At 28.1% G+C, this 22,180-nt stretch overlaps 2 protein-coding genes across 7 annotated transcripts; both read left to right on the top strand.

Moving 5' to 3' along the window:
- Nucleotides 1-79: 79 nt before the first annotated feature.
- On the top strand, nt 80-21,438 carry LOC122516161 (kinase D-interacting substrate of 220 kDa). 5 transcript variants are annotated; one of them, XM_043633750.1, is made up of 21 exons: nt 80-167; nt 12,765-12,896; nt 13,149-13,247; nt 13,324-13,422; nt 13,509-13,706; nt 13,797-13,895; nt 14,003-14,299; nt 14,396-14,771; nt 14,846-15,010; nt 15,087-15,294; nt 15,381-15,803; nt 16,033-16,255; nt 16,344-16,523; nt 16,616-17,241; nt 17,321-17,786; nt 17,882-18,055; nt 18,170-18,317; nt 18,397-18,518; nt 18,628-18,633; nt 18,778-18,892; nt 20,702-21,438. In XM_043633750.1, exons 2-21 carry the CDS (start codon nt 12,786-12,788, stop codon nt 21,412-21,414), a joined length of 4,848 nt encoding a protein of 1,615 aa, XP_043489685.1. In that variant the 5' UTR covers nt 80-167; nt 12,765-12,785; the 3' UTR covers nt 21,415-21,438. The 5 variants fall into 5 exon arrangements, with proteins under 5 accessions (XP_043489685.1, XP_043489686.1, XP_043489687.1 ...); XM_043633751.1 differs by lacking the exon at nt 80-167 and adding an exon at nt 1,050-1,267; XM_043633752.1 differs by lacking the exon at nt 80-167 and adding an exon at nt 4,235-4,256.
- On the top strand, nt 8,769-11,644 carry LOC122516163. 2 transcript variants are annotated; one of them, XM_043633755.1, is made up of 2 exons: nt 8,769-9,563; nt 11,507-11,644. In XM_043633755.1, exons 1-2 carry the CDS (start codon nt 9,041-9,043, stop codon nt 11,623-11,625), a joined length of 642 nt encoding a protein of 213 aa, XP_043489690.1. In that variant the 5' UTR covers nt 8,769-9,040; the 3' UTR covers nt 11,626-11,644. The 2 variants fall into 2 exon arrangements, with proteins under 2 accessions (XP_043489690.1, XP_043489689.1); XM_043633754.1 differs by lacking the exon at nt 11,507-11,644 and having other exon boundaries at nt 8,769-9,875.
- Nucleotides 21,439-22,180: the final 742 nt, after the last annotated feature.

Here is a 22,180-nt window from a genome sequence, read left to right as displayed (position 1 = left end):
CCAGTTTGTCGTGAATACATTGTAAACGTTTAGTTTTGTTTTTTCATTAGTGCGCGCCAAATGTGATATTGTTTGGATAAAAGGAACAGAGGAATATTCGTGTAATGTTCATTAAACCGTTCATAACTGTCCAGAGGAAAGAATTATAATCGGTGTCTTGTTTTCAGGTGAGGTTAGAATTTGTTAATAGCAAGCAAGAATCAACAAAAAAAAATACATCCTGCGTGGTAGAGACATACACCCAACTCTTGATATAGATATATAGACAGTTTGATCGATAATGTTAGATTGTAAGGATTCTCTCATTCATTCTTTTAATTCAAATATTTAAAATAATATATATTTTTTCTTCGTTCACAATACATCATCGTATTCAAATGATCAGCTAAATGTCGGGTTATCAGATTATTTGTTTATTCTCCTTTGTCTTCTTACTCCAAAGAAACTTTCACTTAACTCATTCTCAGAAAATATTTGGAATTCCTTTCTTACCGACCGTTTTTTACAGAGCATTAATTTTACGAACTTCTTTGTTACGTTTGCGCATTTTTATACATTATTTCTAATTATGATTTGAAAAATATCTTGGAGTTATTATAATATCGTTTTTATTATAATAACTTAATAAGTGTGCGAACAACAAAAAACATATATATCATAATAATTTAGGGAAAGATATTGTATATTTAAGATACGTGTGTTTTTTATAGAATTTATCTTTTTTTTTTTATGCAGCAAATATTCAACAATAAAGAGAGAGTATATATTTTATTTTTGTAATTATATACACATATTATAGATAATATTTAAAAATTTCATTATTTGTGGCGCACCAATGAAATTCAACTTTTAAAAACTTATTCTGTATGGACGAGACAACTTTTCTTTCTTTCGACGAAATTATTATTATTATTATTATTAATAATAATTATTATCATCGATTACCTATAAGAAAAAACATTTGTTTCGTCTTTCAATCTCTTTTATTCCAAAAATATTTTAATAATTATTTACATTACGAATGAGAACATGCCAATCGAGTCGCAAGTTGTAAACGAATAAACGAACGCCTTTAGAAAAATACTTCGCTCCGATTGGTTCGTTTAAAATTGCGTTCGTTTTATTCGTTCTTTTAGAAAAAGAAATAAATATTAATCATCGAGCATTGCACGATGATGTCAATCAAAATTTCGTATCGTTATAAGAAAGGTTCTTCGCTTGTTTTTAGTTTAGAAATCTACTAATTGAGATTAATCAAATATTACAGGTGAGTATTTTGTGTTTATCAAACATTTTGACACACCTACATTATTTTCTATCGTTTAAAAAATTGTATTTAGAAATTTAAATATATTTAAATATCAGTGGATGATTAAAATTTGCTGAGTTATTGTTTTTCAAATCTTGATGCATCAACAAATTAGCATAAGTTTTTATAATTTCAAATAAAAAGATTATGTCATTTATAAATTGTTTTATAGTATATTACAACACACACACGGACGTACACATAGGCGTGCATAGAATTTTATAAGCATTTAACATAGAAAAAAGATAGAAAAAATAAATATTTCTGAAATAATATTGTATATATTAAAGAAAAAAAAATATCTTTCAAAGATCTTTCATAAGAATGTCCTTGTATAGAAATAACATTGACACACGTGTTTCTTATCTTGAATCAACTGCCATTATTTGGACCAGTTAATGTAGTTTTCTAAAAAATTTCTTTAACTTGAATTAATATTGATTTATGCTAATTTATATAATATAATTTTAAATTTCATCGGGGTAATCCAGCACGAGTTTGATGTTATCTTTTGTTATTATCAATCAATAATATAGTATCGATGATTATTTCTTTATCGAAGTAGGTATACTTCGATATTGCATTTATATATACACTTGAAAGTATGTTATACTACTATTAAAAGTTTATCTATCATTATATTTATGTGTGTATCGATTTAGATAACAATCTATTGTTAACTTTAATTTTTTATTTTTAATAATAATAATAATAATAATAATAGTTATAAATTATAAATAATAATTAAAATAATTTTAATAATAATAGTAATAATAATAATAATTTATACTAATAATTTACAATAATAATAATAATTATTATTATTATGTTTGTTTTATGTTATATCAATTCTGTTTTCAATTCATGTATTTATTTATTTTATGTTTTATTTGATACACTTTTTTCAAAATGGCCACTGTTCGTTAAATAGTCAATTCACTTTCCCTTATTATATAATAATAATAATAATAATAATATATTAATAATAAATTATTAATTATTATTATAATATACTGTTTATGTTATATCAATTCTGTCTTTATTTTATGTATTTATTTACTTTCTGTTTCATTTGATACACTTTTTCCAAAATGGTCCTCTGTCCGTTGAAAAGGTCAAATCATTTTTCTTTCGTAGTTTTTCCTTTCGTTGCACTATTGTTTTAATAAAATAAAAATGAATATTCGAAACGATAGGAAGTAACTTATGATAATAATCAATAAATGCATTTTGAAATATTCTACCCAGTTAAGATAGGATATCTTCTCAAGTATCATAACTTAGTGTCGGCTCATTTATCGGAAGTATCTTCCGTAACGTGACAAGAATCGGTTATACTTTCTTACAATCTTTTTTTTTCCTTTTGATTTCGAATTCTTATTCTCGTTAATTTAAATAACAAAGTGTTTAGATTCGATAAGAACAAAAATTTTCTATTAAATTGGATTGGTATTTCTATAGAAATATAATTATCGTTTTCTAAATGATTTCTTAATGTGTAGAAATCACATGTGGAAGAAGATAACAATATTCTTTCGGCAAATGTCGTAGATTACAGCAAATAACGTGGCTGGTGACTTTACAAAATTATCATTCGAATTATAATATCAATCATCGATATGAGAGTGAATTGTTATAAGGAAAAAAAATATAATTAAGACAAAAAAAATAACAATAATAATAAGAAGAAACAATGTTTTTCTTAAGTACATTGAGCTTACTATAGAAAGTTGATCCAACATACTAACCTTCAGTCGAATACATTTATTCGGTCGTGGTTAGATCGTTCGAAGATCGTTAAGGATTAAATCGAACAAATTGTTTCTTTAAAATAAAATAAATATCATTCATTGTTGGAGGGATAAATGACGAGATTAAACTGCTCACGTTAGATATCATTTCCTTTTATTTTTTTTTTAAATGAACGTGGAAATGGCATTTATGGGAGTAAACGTCCGATATATGTGCTCGAGTAATAAATAATTAAATCGATTATGTTTAAATGTTTAGTGTCTTCAAAGAAGCATGGATTCGATGTGTAATTTTGATTCGAGTATTTTAACAATTTATATTTACATTTCCTTTCTTTATAAAAAACAAAAACTTTAAGAATTTTCTTCATTAACATAAGTGTTTTAACATTACGCAATTATATTTTGGTTTTTCTTTTTCTCTGTTTTCGTTTTGCTATAATAATAAAGTTAAATAGTGAAAAGATTATTATAAAATTATTTAATTGATTGTTTAACTTCAATTAAAGTAAATAAATATGTTATATAACATTTGTTGTGATCTCGAATGGTCGAGAATGTGTTAATGAAAGTTCTCAGAATTCAAATATTGATTCGAAAGAATTTCAACGGGGAATTCCTATAAATCATTTACGCTCGTGTTTGATTTTTTGTTTGTGTTTTTATTTTCAAAGAATTAATCCAATGAATATTAATTCGATCGTCGAACTCTATGATAAGAATGATTTGTGACTCTTGAAGATATTTCGAATATTTTTACATATGCATGATTCATCGTTCACGGAAGAAAAGTAAAAAAAAGAAATTATCTCGGAGGATATTTTGATTAATATTAAAAAAGATTATCGAAGAAAAAGAATACTGTTCGAGATGAACTACGTGTTTTGAATAATATTTTAAGAAGAAATCGATTATTATGAAAAAGAAATAATCAAAAGAAAAAGAACCTTTTATTATTAATTAATATTTAATTACTATTAAATATATATATATATATATATACATATAAATTATATATATTATTAAACAAATTGGAAAAAAAAATGTCGTGGGAATCTGACGAAAAAATTTATTTGTTAAAAACAAATCAACAAAAACCGAGTTTACTTCACAGTACACCGAACACTAGTCGCATTTATGGCTCACATACGTCAAGTCAAAATATTTTCCAATCTTTTTGGAGCAGAAGCAAACAGGTATTTTTGCTTAATATACACATACATTTTTATTGGATTCGAGTCAAAAGTTTTTTCGTATTTTTCTAATAGATTGTTTTAGACATATTTTAGCATAACCATTAATAATATCAATCGGATTAGCCAATCATAGAGTAATTAAAAAACCAGTTTATTCAATCAAAAGTTATAACATCTTGAAAAATGAGTGGAAATAAAAAAGAAATTCGCAACATTTAGAAATTTTATTAAAAAAATAGAAAGAATGCGATTCAAAAGTTAGTAAATAAGTTTTTGACGTTTATGAACATGATGCAATATTAATGCATCTGCTATAAAACTGGTTTAAACGTTTTCAATCTGGAAATGTTGATGTCAAAGATGCATCATGCTTTGATCAACCAATCGCTGGAATAGTCAATAAAATTATGGACAAATTGAGTAACACTGGTGCATTAGCAATCATAATATAGATTTGAAACTATACATCGTTCATGAAACATTTTTGAATACTATTTGAAGAAGATTTGATACAGAATATGAAAAAAAAAAGTTTTATATTCGAATATGAACGAAACTATTGACTCAATCCAATAGCTTATTGGGTTGTTCGGAAAGTAATTTCATTTTTCTCACAAAGCTTACGTTAGTCGTGCTAACCGATACTTAATTTTCTTCTAAATCTTCAAATCATTTTACATTTTAACAACAGACGTCATTTAGAATCTCGTTACTTTTTTTTTGCTATCGCATCCAAAATGGAAAATCAAAATCAGCATTGGTTCTCGAAATTACGATTTGAAAGATGCACCACGTTTGGGGGTCATCTAGTTGAAGAAAATAAGAACAAAATGAAAGCAATGGTGGATGCATTCGTTGTCGTATGACAACGAAAAAAAAATAGTCGAATTTATTAAATTCGAAAAATCACGATAATTGAAAAAAACGAAATTACTTCTTGAACAATCTAATACTTGTGCAATACGCAATTATTAATATATAATAATATTTATTTCAATAAACGTTTTATACGTTGCTCTCGTGTGTTCCCTTTTAGAAAAGAATTTATCTCGCTTTTTTCAATTCCGTGTTTTTCCGTTTCGCTTCGTTTAATAATGATTCATTATTATACTTCGTTGCGAGATAATACGAGATAAATTATTGTTGCAGTTGAAGAAATCAGTTCTTTTTTAAATATTTTGTTTTTATCATTTCACGTCTCATGAATATGCAATATATTCGATTCTTCGTTGAGGGGATAATAAAAATTATGAAATAAACAATAAAAAACATATTTTATATAAATAACGTACGAAATATTTTTCGTTCTTACGAATTCTGCAAGAAAAAGAAAATGAGCATGATTTTTTATTTTTATTTTAGTAACATCTCACGATAAAATATTGCAACGTATGTAATTGTATTCAATTTCTCATGCATGCAGATGCAGAACCTTGAACTTAACTATAAATAATCGAGAAGGTTTTATTATCGTTTATTATCGGTGCATTGCCTTTGTGCATTCATCGATCACAAATATATTATTTATTTTTGTTATTAATAGAGATTAAAATTATTTTTCATGTAAATTTGCACGGATGCACAAGCATGTGTATATGCACATTTGAGATTTATTTTTAAACTTTTATTTTAAAAGTTATTTATTTGTAAGTTCGTATTAAGTAGTTTAGTAAGAGTGTTAAAAATAAATCGTTAAAACTCTTCCGTAACTGTTATTTCTCAATAGGACAAACTAATTCTTCGTTGATCGGTTTGACCAATGCTTTAATTGATCAAAGTGACTCTTCTGCTATCGTAAGAGCGCATCGTATTGCAAGATTTTTCATTCTTTGAGGGAGACGCAAGAATGACGCATCTTCTTAAAGATATTTTTATTACTGGCTTGGTTAATAAGTTAGGTCGGAATTTTTAATATAACAAATACCACTATTTTAATCATTTAGATATTAAATACTTATAAATATTTTAATATATAAAATATCCTATATAAAAAATTTCTATTCAATTTAGATATTAATTTATAAACATTTTTTTTTTTTAATAAACAATTTATTTTTATTCTTCTTTTTATTCGTTACAAATTTATTATTTCATTTATTAAATTCAATTATTAAATAAAATGCAATCAATAAAAAAAGAAATCTAGAGAGAGAGAGAGAGAGAGAGAGAGAGAGAGTCTTATTTATTTAAATATAAATTAATAAAAAACTTCGACATTATTCATTTATTTATCAACCAAATATTGTTATAAAAATATTTTCTACACCGCGAAATACTTCGAATAAAATGACTATTATTACTTAATCGATTCTAAAATTGATAATTGAAAATCATTCAATTTTTTTCTTTTTTCTTTACATATATAATAATTATTTTACCTCGTTATCAATAATCGTGTAATTAATTACGTAAATTTAAAGTAAGAGTTGCAAATAAACGTTACAAAAGCGAGATCGTGTTTGCGGTGAATTATAAATTATACGATGAAATCATCTTTACCTAGTTCACGTGTACATACACACATATATATACAGAAACACAAAACCGCATACACCTAAACCACTTATGAGTACAATTAGCAAGTTACGATGCTTATTATTTGATCGCTTATCGAGATCGCAAAGTACCGACATTTTTTATTTAACTAACATCTTCCCAGCTCTTACATTTTCACGAGAATACATTTGGTGACTTCTAATTAGGTCTCGTTTTCTCAATATTTATACAAACTTTAATGACAACTCTAATTTTTCAAATGGATCCTTTATCCATTTACTTAGATTATAGATTCGTGTGTATTATACAATAACAAATATTTTTACAAAATGTAACAATATCATTAAACAATTATTTTGTCAAACAAGTGTTTTGCAGGCGAACGATTTTAATTGTTCTTGCATTACGCGTGGAAAACATTGCAATGCAATTAAAAATGAAGATATTGCAGATCGATTCAATATTTATCTATGAACAAAAAAAAAATAAACGTACATATGTGCTAGTAATTATAACTGTGTATTAATGTAAGTCAAATAAGAAAAAACATTAATTGTCTGATTTATTTAATAATAAAATTATTTATATAATAAAATAAATTCTTTAAATTTCTCTCAAATTTTTTTAATTTTTGATTCCACTTTTATAATCACCTGCACATGTGTACGATGCTTTTTAAAAGAATACAATAATAATAATCATAATAAAAGATTATAATACTTAACATTGATGACGTAAGCTAATTTAAATATTTCAATTGATTACTATATTATTGTCATTAGCTAACAACTAGACAATTTTATTTGTCGTTTGTCGGCGAAATGAAAATGGTAGCTTTAATTAAGAAGATTTAAAATCCATTGTTGTTAGATATTAAAACGGACTCATGGTACTTCGTAGTTAAATGCACGGCACTGTTGGATTGTAATGCGCGCTATTACGCACGTAAAGACGATTCTTATTCGCTGTGTACACGACTTTAGAGATCCCACAGCGATATATAAATGCCGTACGTTATGTTACGCGATGTTCTTAAGGTATTTGCCGGCGTTACCGTCCGCACCGCGTTTAAGATATCTGCCATGTGATTCGTCATTTTCCTTTTATTTCGTATCGTTCGCGAGTAAAACTCGTTCCAGAAAAAATACCACAAAATTCAATAAGTATTAATAATTGCAAAAAAAAAAAAGAAATACAAAAAAATAAAAACTACAATAAGTGAACAAGGGAAAACAAGATTAATAATAATAATTATTAATTAGTAGTTGCTTTAAAAAGAAAAAAAAAAGAGAGAGAAAGTAAAATAAAAAAGAAAATACACGTGGATCTCGAAGGAATCAATTTGGAAAAGATGCTCAGGTTCACCACTTTGTCGAGGGTCCGTTTTTCACGGTATCAATTTAATTAATTAGCATTTCATTATTTTTGTTTTTTTAATTCTCTATCCTATTAATATAAAAAAAGAAATATTATAACGATTAGTATGTTTGTCATACTAATATAATCAAGTTTTTTTTACTAATGTACCACAAGTATTTAGATGTTCACGTATTTGATGATATTTTTATTTGGAATTAATGGTTTTTTTTTCTTTTTTTTTAATAATTATACTATCGTACAGAGACCCTAAGAGGTATTAAGATAAATCTAATACACGCACGGTTAGTATTATTATATATATACAAGAGTTGCTTAATCGATGCTAACATTTACGAACTAATGCATAATACGCTTTGACACGCATATATGATGCTATGAAAGGCAAAATATGAAACAATCAAAAGGAAGTTCATTGTTCGTCATTGATATAGTATGTGTATGTTTTACTTACGTTTATGGTTAATGGTTCATATATATATATATATATTTATGTGACCAAATAACGAAAAGATATGATTGAATATATATATATATACATACATTCATATACATATCTCTCTTCAGAGAAATTTTTCTATTATTCAAAACATTAAAAGAAAAAGAGAAAAAGTATATATATATATATATATATCGAAGAAGGAAACTTCGATGTCATCTACGTGTTTTCATCTGTCAATTCTTGAGAAAAGAAGAGGAAGATAAATTGGAAAAGAAAGAGAGGAAGAGAGAGAGAAGCAGGGACATTTTTAAGAACATTATGAGATAAAATTAATACTCGCACTCTTACGATTGATAATCAAAAGAGAGAAAAGACTTTAAATTGGATTAAAAAGTAAGGAATAAAGAGAGAGGGAGAGAAAGATTAAATAAAGTAATAAAGATAGCATTTGATATCTTACTACTTGGTAATGAACGATTTAGAAAAGAAAAATAACGTAACAATGAGTGATGCCAAGGAGGAGAAAGAGATGATCAGGGAAAATCAAGTGATGGAGGATAACGAGGAAGAGGGGTCGAAGTTTATCGATGAATTTTCCGATAAATTAGAAAATGAGAATGATAATGAGTCGATATCTAGGATAAACGAACGTAGCAGATCAATGTCGAGTGAATCAAAAGAAGAATCAACAGCTAAATACAGGGATGTGTTATCGGGTACTAGTGTAAATCCTACAAGAAGATCTAGCATAGCTAGCGCAGCCATTTGTTCGAGTTTGGCACCGAGTTTGGCTGGTGCGTTTCCAGGTGTGCCGAGTAATTTTTTACCAAGGGCTCGAGAAACCAGTCCGTTTGGTTTAAAAAGAAGTGTTACTCTCTCCAATTTGTCATTCGTCAATGATACTACATTAGAAGTTATCGATAAGAAAAAGGAGGAAGAGAATGATGATAGGATTAACAAGGAAAGAGATCGGAATGATGATGGAAATAATGGTAAACGTAAATCAAAATTATCCTTCCTTCATCTTCATATACCCGAAAGCGCTGCTACCACTGCTGCTGTTGCTGCTGCTGCTGGTGCTCGCTGGGATCTCGAACTTGGTTATCATCATCATCACCACTATCATCATCATCACGTATTTCCACATATTCACGTACCCGTGATTACGTTCACTGCCCCAGCGACCGATGGAACAGGTCGCAAGTTCAACTTCGGCATACGAAAACACTCACAGACGGTTAGTCAGTAGTGTCAGTAGTTTTAGTAGACGAAAACAATCTTCGAAAGCACGATTCCCGTGTTTTTATTTCTTTTTATTCCCGCTATATTTTTTATTTTATTTTATTTTATTTTATTTTATTTTATTTTATTTTATTCTATTTTATTTTTAGTTTTCTTTTTCTTCGTAACTTTATTCATCACTCTCTTACTTATATTTTGATTTTTTTGTTTGTTTGTCTTCTTTTTCCCCCGGCATGTTCGTTTCGTAATTATTGTTTTAAGGGGTTATACGCAGTTAGAATTTTAAAAAAATCGATTTTTTTTTTTTTTCATTTTCGGAATGTACATATATTTAAATATATTCTCTGAAAATTTCAAATCGATCCGACAAATATTCTTTACTTCATGTAAGCTGCAAACAAAAATTTTCAACTATGTGTAAACGTCTCTTTGAAACTTTAAACGCGTTTTTCTCAAAACGGTATTTTCAAAGTCGGTGATCTCGATTTTTCAAAAACGGCTTAACCGATCGGTTTCGAATTTTTACACAATCTTCTTAGATATATTCCTCAGGTATTAAGTATAAGGAATAATTTTTTAAAAATTTATTACTATTTTTTTGTAACAATTTAGAGCGAAAATTTTAATCAAAAACAACAACTTTTTTTCAAATAGACGCCATTTTGTCAAAAATCAAAATTTTTATTATTCCTTGGTTTTAATACCTGCATTAATCTATCCTTTAAAAGAATCCACCATATTTTTTAATTTCAATAATCCAATCCACCAAAATGAAGATCACCGCCAAACGTCTTTTTTTAGAGGACGTTCAGGAAATCATCTACAGGAGCGGTGCAGATTAATATTTTTACATAATCGACGCGCTATTGTATTCTCAAAAGTTGGCTCTATTTGAATTACCATCCCTTTTGTTTGAGAAATAAAAACTGTTTCTAGAAAAAATTCATGAAAATACGTCTTTTTCGAGCGTATAACCCCTTAAAACGATTTTGGATAAAACAATTTTTCTTCGTCCTTTAACGGTTTGTTTTATTATTATTGTTATTATTATTATTATTATTATTATTTTATACCTTTTATTTGTTCTTTTCTTGTTAATAATTTTGTTAAAAAAAAAAAAGTTTCGCGTAAAGTTTTGCTGATTGTGAGTGAGAACGTTTGAACTTTTTATTCTTTGACATTGGCCTTTTAGTTTTTTTTTCTCATCATCTTTCCATATTTGTTTCGTTTTATTTGGTCAATTTGTTATTTGTTTCGTTTTATTTGGTCAGTATTTTTATTAATTAATTATAAGTATTTTGTATCTAAAATATTGTTTATCGTGCATCATACTAATATTTTATTCTAAATGCTGATCATTGATTTAAAAATATTGAAAAATACTGACCCGGTAAATATCAGCCTTAATCTTAATTTATCGTCCTTGTTTTATTTTACATTTCATTTCTTTTCTATAATTTTAATTTAACTTTTTTTATTACCGAATGTCTAAGATAGAAATTAATGCCAGTACTAATATTTCCATTTAGAAGTAAAGCCGAATCGATATGAGTCGTGCAAATAAAATCATTCACGTTTGTTTCGTATTGTTTTTCGAACGCATTAAAGATAAAACAATTTATTGTCATTGTCATCTTTTTTCTTTTTATATTTATTTATTTATTTATTTTCTTTTTTTTTTGTTATAATTTAGGTACAAATTTCGTTACGTCTTTCCTTCTAATTTACAAATTGGAACGTAAAAATGGTTATCACTTTGAATCGTTTTCTTCGGTCTTACAATTAGATTGTTTCTCGTTTCCTGTGAGATGAAGAAAAATTGTAAAAGAAACAAAATAGAAAAAAGAAGAAAACTCGTGACGCAAAATTTGGTCGTGTCATATAAAACTTCTTCCTCGTCTTTCATAAGAACGAACGAAGGAACAGACGGACGAATTGAATGGTGGTCGAGAGATTATGGGAGCTAACGTTTGATGATTGCCGTTCACGTAACAAGGAATGACACTGCCCAGTGTGAACAACTTTTTTGATCGCTTTTAAATACGAACGAACAACAAAAATATTATCTTTTTTTGTTTCTTTTTTTGTCTTTTTTAACAAAAACCAATTTTACAAAGAAAACTACACTAAATTTTATTAACGATGATATCGAAAATACAATCATATTTTTATACGGTGAGTGTTAAAAGTCTATTTAAATTATACAACTTTGTTCGATTCCGATCGATTTGATTGTCAAAATCATAATTATTAAAAAAAACACACACACACAGACACATAATAAACTATGTTTCATGACTACGTTTTTTTTGGAATCTAATATAAATAACACAAGAAAGAACATTGATTTATTTTAGATTAGATTGTGAATAAATGATTGTCAATAATATTAGTAATAAATACCCAACATACGATTTGTTAGTTTGAACATTTTCATATAATATGCGCCAAGTTCTAACAATGTGCGTGTAACAATGTGCATGTGCAATGGAACATGTGATTCTTTTTTTTTTTTAATATAAAAAATTCATAATACATGTAATCAATATGAAAATAATGGAGAAATGTTGTAAAAATAAATATTACTATCTTCGTACGATCTATCTATAATTATCGTTAAAAAAAAAATAAGGGGACTGATTCAAATTGTGTGCTTTGAATTAATATTTGCTTGCAAATACATACGCTTGATGGTTGTATAAATAAGATTTTGTTTTTCTTGTGGACCAAGGTTTTTAAGTAAGTAATAATCGTTGAGGCGTTAGAAAAAATAGAAAAATAAAAATAAAAATAAATGATTTCAATTGCAGTAAGAAGAAATAAAAATTGAGATGAAAAGTTGCCTGAACTTTGTGTGTTACAGAAACTAAAATAATACATTGAGTATCTTATATTATTTAAATAACCAAAAAGCAATAGTTGTTAACATACTATTATTAAACTTTTTACAGACTTTGCATCGGACTGACTCGATGGTATCGCTTTGTTATCGAACGCTTGCCAGCTACATCACGGATGACAATCTCGCTGGTTTGCAAAGTTTTCTTGAAAATAGAAGAACACAGGTTGATGATCGAGATGAGGTAAGGAAAAAGGCCTTGCCAACCTTGTATTAGGTTGATCAATAAAGTTTGATGCAATTTTTTCTACCAATTAGTAAATAACACGGTAAAAATCACACGAATTTATCAGTCAATCTAATTTATATTCCTTACAGGAAGAAATTATTATTTTTATGAACCAACAAGTTGCATCCTGTATTCGCAAATGCAGGATTGCAAAATGCATTTTTTCTTTTTCTTCTTATTACTATTATTATTTTTGTTTACCTGTAGAATGGTAGCACAGCACTCATCCTTGCAGCAGCAAAAGGAAAGATCCAATTTCTTCGGGAACTCATCAATTATGGCGCGGACGTTAATACAGAAGACGCGGTAATTATTTATTTATACTTTTGACGCGCATCAAATATTTCACTTTTATTTGATCATGAATTCTCTTTTCTTTTAGGACAATTGGACGGCGTTACTTTGCGCAGCTAAGGAGGGTTATACCGAGATCTGTTCCGAATTATTGGATCATGGCGCCAATTTGGAACATCGTGACATGGTAAAGAAAATTACCAAACGTAAACGAGAAAATAATTTTCGTATACAACAAAAAATTAAAAAACAAATTAATGTAATTGATTTTAGGGAGGATGGACACCACTTATGTGGGCAACTTATAAAGGTAGATCGGATACGGTGAAGTTATTAATAGCACGTGGTGCTGATGTCAATGCTCATGGAAACTTTCACATATCCTCCTTGCTGTGGGCTGCTGGTAGAGGATATGCCGAAATAGTTAAAGATTTAATTAGTCATGGTGCTAAAGTCAACGTCGGTGATAAGGTAAATTGTCAGAATTAATCAGAAAAAAATTGAAAAATTTTTTAAGAAATTAATATACTAATTTTGTTGATTTTTTTATTTATTTTTTAGTATGGTACTACGGCTTTAGTATGGGGTTCCAGAAAAGGAAACGTAGAGATAGTCGACACATTGTTAAAAGCTGGTGCTAATGTCGATACGGCTGGCATGGTAAAAAACTTTAAATTTGTTTGTATATATAATAATAGGAAAAAAGTAAGAAAAATATAGGTTTTCTTTAAGATAAATGACCGGTACGAAAATCTGCTACGTTATAGTATTCATGGACAGCTCTTCTTGTGGCGACACTTGGTAATCATATAGACGTAGTTCTATTACTTTTGGAACATAAACCGAATGTAAATGCTCTTGACAAAGATGGATGTACGGCCTTGGCGATAGCTTGTCGAGAGGGTCATCACGAAATAGCTAATGCGCTTTTAAATGCTGGAGCTTATGTCAATATTCAAGATAGATCTGGTGATACTAATTTGATACATGCTGTTAAGGGTGGGCACAGAGGTGTCGTTGAATCACTTCTTAAAAAATATGCTGATGTTGATGTACCTGGCAAGGTATAGTAATTAAAAAATATAATAAAAATAAAAATAAATCCTTTTGATAGAAACTTTAGTGTGTTAAATATAAAAGATATTATTAATGTGTTTTAGGATAGAAAGACTGCAACTTATATAGCTGTAGAAAAGGGTAATATAGCAGTACTAAAATTATTACTAACCGCTAATCCAGATCTAGAAATCGCAACAAAAGACGGTGATACGCCATTACTACGAGCAGTAAGATCGCGGTACGCCGAAATAGTACAATTATTATTAGACAAGAAAGCTAAAGTTTCCGCAACTGATAAAAAAGGGGATACTGTGTTACACATTGCTATGCGTGCAAGATCTAAAGGCATAGTTGAGATATTGCTAAGGAATCCAAAAAATAGTCAATTGTTGTATCGGCCGAATCGTCAAGGAGAGACACCGTATAACATAGATATTAATCATCCTAAGACTATTCTAGGACAAATATTTGGTGCTCGTACGTTAATAAATTATATTTATATATATTCTTTTTTGTTTTGATCAAAACGACAAATAATTTATTTATTATAGGTCGACTTAACACTAACGAGGATAATGAAAATATGTTAGGATATGATTTATACAGTAGCGCGTTAGCAGACATACTGAGTGAACCTTCACTTTCAACGCCAATTACTGTTGGTCTTTATGCCAAATGGGGTTCCGGGAAATCATTTTTATTAAATAAATTAAGAGGTAGAGATATAATGCTTCGTATATCTAAAATTTTACAAGTTTTTATGTTTATCTAATATTAATATTTTTCTTACAGAGGAAATGAAAAATTTTGCACGACAGTGGATCGATCCAGTATTCCAATTTTCTACTTTATTGTTCATAGTAGTTACTCACGTGTCATTATTAGTTGGTGTTACAACTGGTCTTCTTGTACAATCGTGGATTATTGGTCTTGCGTGTGGAATTAGTCTTATTTTTATTGTTTATCTTTTCTTGGTGCTCGTTTGGTATGCCAATCAAAGGTAATTTATTACAAACAATGTAAAATTGTAATTATTATGGTCTAATTACTTTATTTACACTATTTTTATTATTATCGTCATTGTAGATATGATTGGTATTGGCCATCGAATTTTACAATAGCACTTACAACAAAATTAAACTCGTTGAAGCTACTGTTGCAAATAATATTTTGTCATCCACCTGGCGGAAGTGTTCACGACGATATTACCGTACAGCCCATTAAATTTTACTTCACTGATCAAACTAGAGTCGGTACAACGGCTGCTGGTGAGAATGCGGTTGTGCAAATGGTTGGATCTCTTTATGATTCGATAGAAAGTGATTTTGGTTCTTTGTCTACGAGATTATACCGAGCTTTTAGACCTAAATTCGATAAGTCTACCACTACTTGGAAATGGAGACATCTTTGTTGTTTACCATACGTTGTTATATTTGAATTCTGCTTCTGCAGTTTACTTATTGGTATATCAGTACTTACAGTCTACCTCATAGATATATCTAGTGATGTGTAAGTATTTAATATAATATTAGAATTTTCATTTATAATATATTAATTCTTTCGTTACTAGCAACTTATATAGAGGTCATGTGCATGCAACGATACGTATGTACGAATAAATTTATATGGTGTGCCGTAACAAAAGAGTTAATAATTAATATATTATTAAATAAATATATTATTATTATTATTATTATTATTATTATTATTATTATTATTATTATTACTGTTATTGTAGACCAACTATTGAGAAGTTTACAGCGCACATCATTATGATAACTGTTGGCTTAGTATTAACTATCAGTATTATAGCAAATTTATACACATGGAGTCAGACATTAAAAGCGCTCGTGTTCTCGCAGAGAAGACATCTGCAACATAGTATATCCAAATTAGAAACATTAAAAAGCGAAGGTTTTATACAAACATTAAGAAGTGAAGTTAATCTAATGACTGAAATGGTATGCGTATACGCAAATATATAATTTATATACAATGAATTTATTTTCTTTTCTAATAATTCATATATTTTTAAAATATTAAAAATAGGTAAAATGCTTAGATAGCTTCATGTCTCAACAAAGTAGGCTAGTTTTAATAGTAGATGGCCTAGATAGTTGTGAACAAGATAAAGTTCTACTTGTTCTAGATGCTATACAGGCTCTGTTTAGCGATAATGGATACCCATTTGTGGTGATCTTAGCCATTGATCCACATATTATTTCTAAGGTGAGATTATTTTTTTAGATTTGTTATCAAATTTATTGTATGATTATGCAAATATTTATTTATATCTATTTTATTTTTTTTCATTTTTAAAGGCAGTCGAAGTAAACAGTAGAAGATTATTTACCGAGTCCAATATCGGTGGGCACGATTATTTAAGAAATATGGTTCATCTTCCATTTTATTTACAAAACAGCGGGTTACGTAAAGTTAATATTGCCCAACAAACAGCAATGCATACTAAAAAGACAACTTGGTCGGAAGCTGAGGAAAGTGTTAATTATGCTGCTAGCAGTACAATGCATCACTCTGTTTCCAATAGAAGATTAAGTACTGAATCTGCTGTTATGAATAGCAATGAAAAATTAAAACCACAGAGTAGGAAGGGTAACAGAAAATTACGGATGAGCGAATCCATTGCTAGCAGTATTGGTAGTAATCTAAATCGATTAGGTGGCGCACAAGATCTCAATAAAATGCTTCTCACTGATGATTACTTCAGCGATGTAAATCCACGCAGTATGAGAAGATTAATGAACGTTGTTTATGTCACTGGGAGGTTATTGAAAGCATTCCAGATTGATTTTAATTGGTATCATCTAGCCAGTTGGATCAACATTACAGAGCAATGGCCTTTTAGAACATCTTGGTTAATATTACATTATGATATGTGTGAGGATTCTTTGGACGATTCCATGTCTTTGAAAAGTCTTTATGATAAGTATGTGAAAACTATAAAACAGTTTATAATATTTATATTTTTTTTATATATTCATTAAAATTTATAATTTTATTTTTAGAGTGCGTCCACAAATACCGGTGCTAAAGGATGCTCAACCACTTCTCGAGATGGACAGAGATGAACGCAAGCTAGACGTTTTTCTAACTTTCCACAGGTCTAGTTTACACATCAGCGACATGAAAATATTTTTACCATTTACTATCAATCTTGATCCTTATATAAAGAAGAAAATAAAAGAAGAACAACAAGGATTAGATGAAGAGATGAATATGTCTCATCATAAACAAGTCACACCGTGGTCTCAACAAAGCAATATTTACAATTCAAGCAATATAAACAAAACTGTAGCTACTAATCGTAGTGCTAAACTTAACAAAACATCAAGCTTACAGGGACAACAGTGTATTCAACCTGGACCATCGTGGGCTTTTCAACCAAGTTTCGATTGGCCTGTTTCACCTTGGGCACATATGCCACCTGCTGAACCTGCGCCAAGATCACTTTCTGCAATTACTACATTACCAGTATGTTTTTATATCTGATTGAAATGCAATTATTTCTTTTTGTAAATTTTATACTTTCAAATTAAAAATTTTCTGTTTCTTTTTTTCTCACACAGCCAGAAATTCTTGAAATGAAATTGTCCGTTATGAGTGTGAGCGATGTCTGTGATCTTCTTGATCGAATCGAAGGTTTTAATATTAATCATTCACCCCAATATAAGATTGTAATGAGGGACAATAATATTAATGGAAGAGTTTTGCTTCATTGCGATTTGCAAGAACTAAAAAAGGTATGATGTATATATATATATATATATATATATATATATATATTTTGCATACAAATTAATATACAATTCTTTAAATAGTAGTGCAGCTAAAATAAAAATAAAATATTTTGTTAGGTTCTAAAAATGTCGTTTGGCGATTGGGAATTATTTCGTATGATAATCGTATCGCTAAGAGAATTAGAACTAACATCATTCACCAATCAAGATGAAACTTCACGAAGTGTACGATTTACTGTAGGACTCGAGCCCATTGCACGGAAAGGTAAATATAATATTTCATCCTATGAATCATCTTATCAGATATAATAATTTAATATTTATACAATTATTTTTTATTGTAGAACACACTTTACAAACTAGTTCCGCTCGCGTATCTGTCCATACTGAAAAAGAAAAGGGAATATCCAGAACAGATGCACCACCTCGACGAGATCAAGCTAAACAATCAATTATGGAAAAACAGGTAAAGAAATTATTTAAATATCTTTAAAAATACATTTTTGAAAAAAAAAATAAATCAACTAATATATTACTTTATAATATTGTCCGTTACATTTGTATCTTGGCTTTAGTATCAGGTGAGATTTTAATATTAATATTTATATTCTTATTTATGAAATATTTTAATTTACAATTTAGAGTTTGTTTTTTACTTGAAATTATTAAAGAAAATTTATATACATTTTGAAAAAGCAAAAATACCAAATATTGATTTACTACAGGTAACTTTGGAAGAACAAATGATATGTGGTGCTTTACAAACCTTGAATGAAGAAGCGTGCGAAGATGTATTGGATATTCCAAATCCAGCAACGGCACCAACAGACTCACTTTCAGGTGAGCCCTCTACTCTACCACTTTCACTGCCCCTGGTTGTAATTCAAGAGCCACAGCAACCTTGCTGATACTGCGATACTGTCAGCAATTATAATGGAAACTTATAGTTCCATTAAAGATACAAATAAACGCATATCCATAAACGTATATGCGCTGCACATTGTTACTTAGAATATAATAGAATTTATTTTTGAGGTTTAATTTGTTTTGTTTTGTTATTTTTTTCGAAGAAATATATAACAACGTGACAGTATAGCAGATCTTATTTTTGTGCGATAGATACAAAGAGACAATAAACATGTAATCTATAATAAATATTTACTGCAAAAAAAAATAGATTTGTATTTAGGAAAATGATAAATTAATTTAGAAATTATTATTTTCTTATATATTTCAAACAAATGTGCCATGTAATTTTGCAATATAAATGAGTGATTATGCATATCAATAGAAGATAAAGAAAAGAGAAAATGAAAGAAAATATATATCACTCCTTTAATAATTATTATAAATGCAATGAAAATATTTTTATCTGTACGTCATTTGTTAGATTTAAAATACATAAATTTGATATATAATTAAGTAATGTAGATAGTTAAGTTAAATTATTTGAAAGAATTGTGTTATATGTTTTATTTCCAAAGAAAAATTTTATATTTTCTCATATTATATTGTTAATTAATCATTCATGCTTCCAAATGCCTTAGCAATACATTACTTCTGTAGATATATAATGTTTACTCTTATTACGTTTGAAAATGTTTAAGTATAACTTGTGATTGTCGATGTTACATTAATTGTTGTTTTTTAGTGAGTAGTGAAGAAAATCACTTTGCGTTTTATTGACAATACTTCATACAAAATATTAAATGAAAAGAACTTTTATTTGTACTATTAATCTTTCACCAGTGATTTCATCTACTTGGTAATAGTTATGATATGAAAAAGAAAAAAAATAACTCAATAACTTCCAAGTACAAAATGGAATAAAAATAAAGTACAAAAATAATATATTTCATGCAACATATATTAATTCTATTTTAAATGAACAAGTTTTCTACGTAAAGTGTGATTGTTGGTGTAAATAATTGTAGATCATTCAATTCTTATTTATTATTATTTAAAAAATATTTTCAAAAAATTTATTTTCTATTGTGGTAAGTAAGGGGCAGTTAATATTTGATATATTTATAAATATGTAAAAAATAATATGTATAAAGTTATTATGAAGTGAAATTTTTTAATTTATTATGAAAAATATATATCTGTAGAAATAAACTTTTAAAACAAGTAAAATATCATATAAAATGAAAAACAATTAATACATGTTGCATAATCCATTTGTGTTAAATTTGTACGCTTTCTTTAAACGCAATGTGTTATATGTATAAGAATTATAACAATAAACTTATGTCCTTAGAAATATTACAATATATATATATATATATACCTTCATTGCAGCTTACATTTGTAAGACAAAAGACTGATGTGTCTTTAATTAAAAATAAGCTGTGTACAATAATTAAAATAAATTAAATGTTTACCTAATAAAGAGAGAAAACAGGAAGATTTCTTTTCGTTTCCTTGTATAGGAATTTGTTCTATTGTTGTATTATTATACATATGCATCACTGTATATTGTGTATTATCACCATTTGTTGTACGTTTATTTGTGTTCATATGCTTTTTGTTTGTTTTTTGTTAATATCAACAACAAATTATAATTAATTATAAAGCGATACTTATTTTTAAGTAAAAATAACACATGAGAAAAATGAAGAAGACATGACATTAGATTATTGTTTTTAGGACTAGTTGCTTCTTCAACTCCGGATATGGATTACGTTCTACTACAAACCAATCCACTTTTTCATTGGGTACCGGTTAATGAAAAGGAAAGTTCTGATGATAGTTCGTGCGACTCAACGATACATCTACATCGTGCTAATTCTCAACATAGCATAGCTTCCCAACGAAGTACAAGATCGACTTGTTCTCACAATCGTAGTAGAAGTCTAAGAAGAAATGGAAGTCATTCCAAAAGCAGACCATCTTCTCTTTTCGTTTCTCCTCCCCCTTCACCTCTACCTGCCTTTAGATCTAAATCCACAGATGAATACTACACGGGAAATACTATACCTTTAAAACCAACATCTTCTATAGCTTCTTCAACAAAGAAAAGACGTTCTGTATCAACGCTTTGCGACGATACAATACTAACAATATGTGGTTCACCAGCAGTGTCAATTTCTGTTCCGCATTCTAGTTTGGAAAAATTATCTAAATTAAAAGACCGTCTAATTGGAACAACTTCGACGACATCTACAGCTGCCGACAGTGACGACGAATCTACACCTTTGGTATCAGAATTATCAACACCAACGCATTCTCAATCTGACAGTGTCTTTAGAAATGAATTCAGTCCAGATAACACTAGCGATATTTCAGCTGATTCGAATAAAGGTCTATCGCATGGTGGCGAACGATTACCTATGAAACAGATAATTAACGATATAGATTAATAAAATACGTTAAAGTAGAATGAATTAAGACAGGATAAGAATAATAAATTTTGATAGATAACTAAAATATTTCCATAAACTTTTATCATGGGTAATCCTCTCTTATGAAGCTCTACTTTGATTAGTTTTATGTCCTCGAAGAGAATCAGATCGAGTGATTTAAACAAAAAATAAAATAAAAAAGGAATATCTACTTAAACCTAGTTAGTTTTACAAGTTTGAATTGACCAGATTTATAAATTTTAAAATCTTGATATTTAATAGTCTATTAATATAATATGACTATTATAAATATAAAAAATACTTTTCCGCACGTGCACGTTTATAAATAGAAATAATTAATCAGATATTAATTGTAAACGTTTCCATTGCAGCATTCATTTGAATATCAAGTTTGAAAGAATTAATAGTGTAAATATCTGATAAACTACAAAAACAAACTGTTCCAATGTGTATGAATCTTTTTATAACTAGACATAGAAACTAAATTAATCGTTTCATTATTTATATATCATAGAAAAAATAAGTGTTGTTAATTAACTAATAACCTTGATTATAATGAAGTGACCTACTGTGCAGTATATAATAGCTAGCTTCGCATATACGGAATTGATATTTAAATATTAGTATTTCAATTTTTAAAAGCAATCCTTTTTATAAATATATATATATATCATTTTAATAAAACTAAGATGCCTACTTAATGATCATTTATAATATAACTAAAATAATTACTTAAACAATTGTCACAATATGCTATCGTTCG

Source organism: Polistes fuscatus, unplaced genomic scaffold (genome assembly GCF_010416935.1).
Source record: "Polistes fuscatus isolate 324 unplaced genomic scaffold, CU_Pfus_HIC Scaffold2, whole genome shotgun sequence".
NCBI lineage: Eukaryota > Metazoa > Arthropoda > Insecta > Hymenoptera > Vespidae > Polistes > Polistes fuscatus.
This window is presented reverse-complemented; position numbering and strand designations above follow the sequence as displayed.

Coding starts and splice junctions, on each gene's coding strand:
- LOC122516163 (XM_043633754.1), top strand. CDS start 9,041: ATGAACGATTTAGAAAAGAAAAATAACGTAACAATGAGTGATGCCAAG.
- LOC122516161 (XM_043633748.1), top strand. CDS start 8,104: ATGCTCAGGTTCACCACTTTGTCGAGG. Junction 12,897..13,148: donor AGGTTGATGATCGAGATGAG/GTAAGGAAAAAG, acceptor GTTTACCTGTAG/AATGGTAGCACAGCACTCAT. Junction 18,056..18,169: donor ATTTGCAAGAACTAAAAAAG/GTATGATGTATA, acceptor ATATTTTGTTAG/GTTCTAAAAATGTCGTTTGG.